General features: G+C 52.9%; 1 protein-coding gene across 1 annotated transcript in view; it reads left to right on the top strand.

Moving 5' to 3' along the window:
* DAPK1 (death associated protein kinase 1) overlaps positions 1 to 3,347 on the top strand; it is a 470,647-nt gene that overhangs the window by 157,399 nt on the left and 309,901 nt on the right. Inside the window, 1 exon segment of the mRNA XM_029919672.1 lies at positions 3,120 to 3,342. Within this exon segment, the coding sequence (XP_029775532.1) occupies positions 3,120 to 3,342 (223 nt within the window).

Genomic DNA, 3,347 nt, shown 5'->3' with positions numbered 1-3,347 from the left:
GCACCTGGTGGCCAAAGTCAAAGTGCTAAGATCGTAAGTGTACAAAGCAGAAAAGGGCCACAAGCCAATTAACTGCAGTGTCTCCAGGATCTGGTAGTTGGATTCCAGCCAGAACCAGGCTTTCTGCCTTTCCCCTGTCACAGGAGCGGAGGACACTGGTGTCTTCAAATGAATTGTCATGTGAACCTGTGTGTCACCAAATAGGTAGAGAATGTTCTGTTCCACTTGGTGAGATACTCCTAGTGAATGGTGATGCTCACAGGCCATGGTGACTGCATTTCAGATGCTTGCTGTGCAGGAGAGGGGTTGGCGGGAGCTGACTTAAAGGGAAAGGGAGGGGCGCCTCAGTCGGTGGTGCATCAGACTTCGGTTCAGGTCATGATCTCACAGTTCTTAGGTTCAAGCCCCAAGTCGGGCTCTGTGTTGACAGATGAGAGCCTGGAGCCTGCTTCCAATTCTGAGTCACCCTCTCTCTGTCCCTCTGCTGTTCGTGTTCTCTCTCTCTCAAAAAGAAATTAAAAAATAAAGTCAATAAAGGTAGGAGAAAGGGCTGATGTTGAAGTTTGAATTAGATGGAGGGGAGGCAGATTTGCGTCAGAGGTCCAAGGGCTTATCTGCAGCTCTACATGGCATCATGGAGAGATCCAGGGAGAGCCCCACTTCTTCCAGCCTGGTGGGCAGCACTCGGATGAGTGACCGTGTCACAACAGAAAGTCTTCAGCGTCTGCACTGACTTGGGCCATAAATCAGGGGAGGTACTGGCAGGGTCCCCCAGCCCCTTCCCTCCCCTGCAGGGCTTTGTCTGAACTCACTGAGATTTGAGGCTGAGGGAGAAACCAGAATAAAGACCCTCTGATGCTCCACAGAGCACTGGGCAGGGGGAGGAGTTCTCAGATGACAAGGACCAGCACAGATTATGTTAAATGTGAATGGAATGCTGTGCCTGTAATATAACAAAGACGTCAAAGGAAACATCAAGAGCGAGATATAATGTGTTTCAGTATATAATGCTGGGGCCCTGGGCATGAGGACATGTAGTGAATTTGGCAGTTATAGTGACCGGCGCAGACTCTAAGCAGTGCCTGCAGAAGTCCATGCATCCTGGGCGCTGGGATGCAATGTGGATACTGCAGCAGCCAGCTGCCCTGATTTTCACAAGTCAGGGTTGGAGCTCATGTAGGACTATCTAATTTTTTCACCAATTTATTATGCAGTTGCATTCTTGGAAACCCCAAACTATTGAGATGACACACTCTCCAAAATACTGTCATTTGTGGCATGCAGTTAAGCCTAAAGTCACATAATCATAAGCAAGTTCTTTTAAGTAAATGCTTAGCAGACACTCAGAGCTTAGGTGGACCTTGGGACTTGTTTTGGGCAGGACATTGTGGATACACAGCACCCATGTCCAGGAGCACCCCCAACATCAAGAACTGAAAATGTAGCCGCCCATTTCTACCATGCCCAGTAGGGGGCAGGATTGCCACGTGTGGAAGGAAGGTCACAGTCACAGAAAATGGAGGAGTGGAGTCTGATGGGAGCCTGTTGGTGGTCAGTGGAAGAAGCCACAGGGCTCAGCAGGAAGAGACCAGCAGGCCATCCCCCTCCCAGGGTTAGAACTGGAAACTGTGCCAAGCCTGAGATCACAGGAGACTAAAAGCAGACAGTTCCCTCTGAGAGGCTCCTGCAGGTCCCCTCGGGTCACTGTGTTTCTACACACCTCTCAACTGTGCACCTCCCTGTCAGGTGCAGGGACACGTCTCTCCCCTCAAGTTGGCCCCCAGTCTATGGGGGAGAACATTTCAGCACACCCTGCAGTCTAGAGGGGTCATGATGGAGAATCCCACCTGGACTGGGGCCTCCTGGGGAGGAACATTCTGGAAGAGAACCCAGCAGGTGCTGATGCATCCTCTGGATGCCTGGAAGTTAACAGTCTAAAGAAGCAGGGCCATCGCGGGTTGGGGAAGGAATCCCCCTGGAGCCTGCACCCCACACTCCAGCAGGCCCCACTCTGGAACCACCATCAGGCATGGGGTGGAAAAGCAAGGGGGCTGTGAGTCCAGTGGAGCCAGGGCAGCGAGAGCGATGCCTCCCTCACTGCGTAGGCGTCCAGCTGGGCTCTCTGGGTGCGCAGAGCTCCTGCCCACTGCATCCCATCAAAGTGCTCTTGCTGTGCTTGGAGTCAGTGTTCAGTGTCTGTGTCTCGCCAGGACATGGATCTGGGCCCAGGTTCATACCTTTCTGTTCCCTGCACTGTGCTCAGCATGTGGGGGCCTCCATAAATGTGTGCTGATGAGTGAGCAAGTCAATATGCAATAATCCTGCATCTCCATGTGACGCTGAGAGAGGACAGTGGGACGGCTATGATGTCCCCAGCCCGACCACAGCACCGTGTTTGTACTTCCTAACTGCCCTTCTGAGCATTTGGTCCCATCACGGTGTCGTGAGGGAACAGGACCCCTCCACACGGAGGAGCAGGTGTCCCTGGACCAACCTGACAGGTGACCCTGGTTTCTTTTTAACTTGACAGCTTCATGGGAGCTCCTCCACCCCGTTCCTTGTACATCAAAATACCCTGGACGGGGGCACATCCCCGGTGACAGAGAGCTTGCTGGTGGTTGTCAGGGGCCGGGCAGGGAGGGGAGGGGACTGGTTATAGCCCCGGAACTTCCCTAGGGGAGGGAAATGCTCTGGAGCCCGGAGTAGTGCTGGTTGTGCACACGGTACACGCAGTAAAGCCTCAGGGCTTCGGTCCACTCTGAAATGGCTAAAATGGTCAGCTACCTTTAGGTGCACGTTACCTGAATTGTTTTTGCAGGTAATGGGATGGAATAAAACATCTGCAGCACGGGTAAGAGTCGTCGACCGGGGTACGAACTTGCAGGTGTAAGATAAGTAAATGCCTGGATGTACTGCACAGGATGGAACCACAGTTCATAACATCCTATTGCATATTTGAACGTTCCTAAGGGAGTAGCTCTAAAAACTTCTCATCACCAGAGACGTCTCAGATCGGGAAGGACACGGCGAGAGTTCCAATCTGATAGAATCAGCCATGGCTATTTACTCAGAGTCTTCACTTTCCCTGTGTCTAATTCGCCCATTTCCTCTGTGTGTAGGAAACGCACCGAGGACTGTTCATCCAGCAGCTGCGCCCCACACAGAACCTCCAGTCCAGAATCAAACTGAAGCTGTTCGGCCACTCGGGCTCGGGGAAGACCACTCTGGTGGAATCTCTCAAGTGTGGGCTGCTGAGAAGCTTCTTCCGAAGACGCCGGCCCAGACTCTCCTCCGCTGGCTCCACCAGGTTCCCGCCCTCACCCCTGGCATCCAAGCCCACAGGTAGG

This window comes from Suricata suricatta, chromosome 13 (assembly GCF_006229205.1).
Source record: "Suricata suricatta isolate VVHF042 chromosome 13, meerkat_22Aug2017_6uvM2_HiC, whole genome shotgun sequence".
In the NCBI taxonomy this organism is placed as follows: Eukaryota; Metazoa; Chordata; class Mammalia; order Carnivora; family Herpestidae; genus Suricata; species Suricata suricatta.
This window is presented reverse-complemented; position numbering and strand designations above follow the sequence as displayed.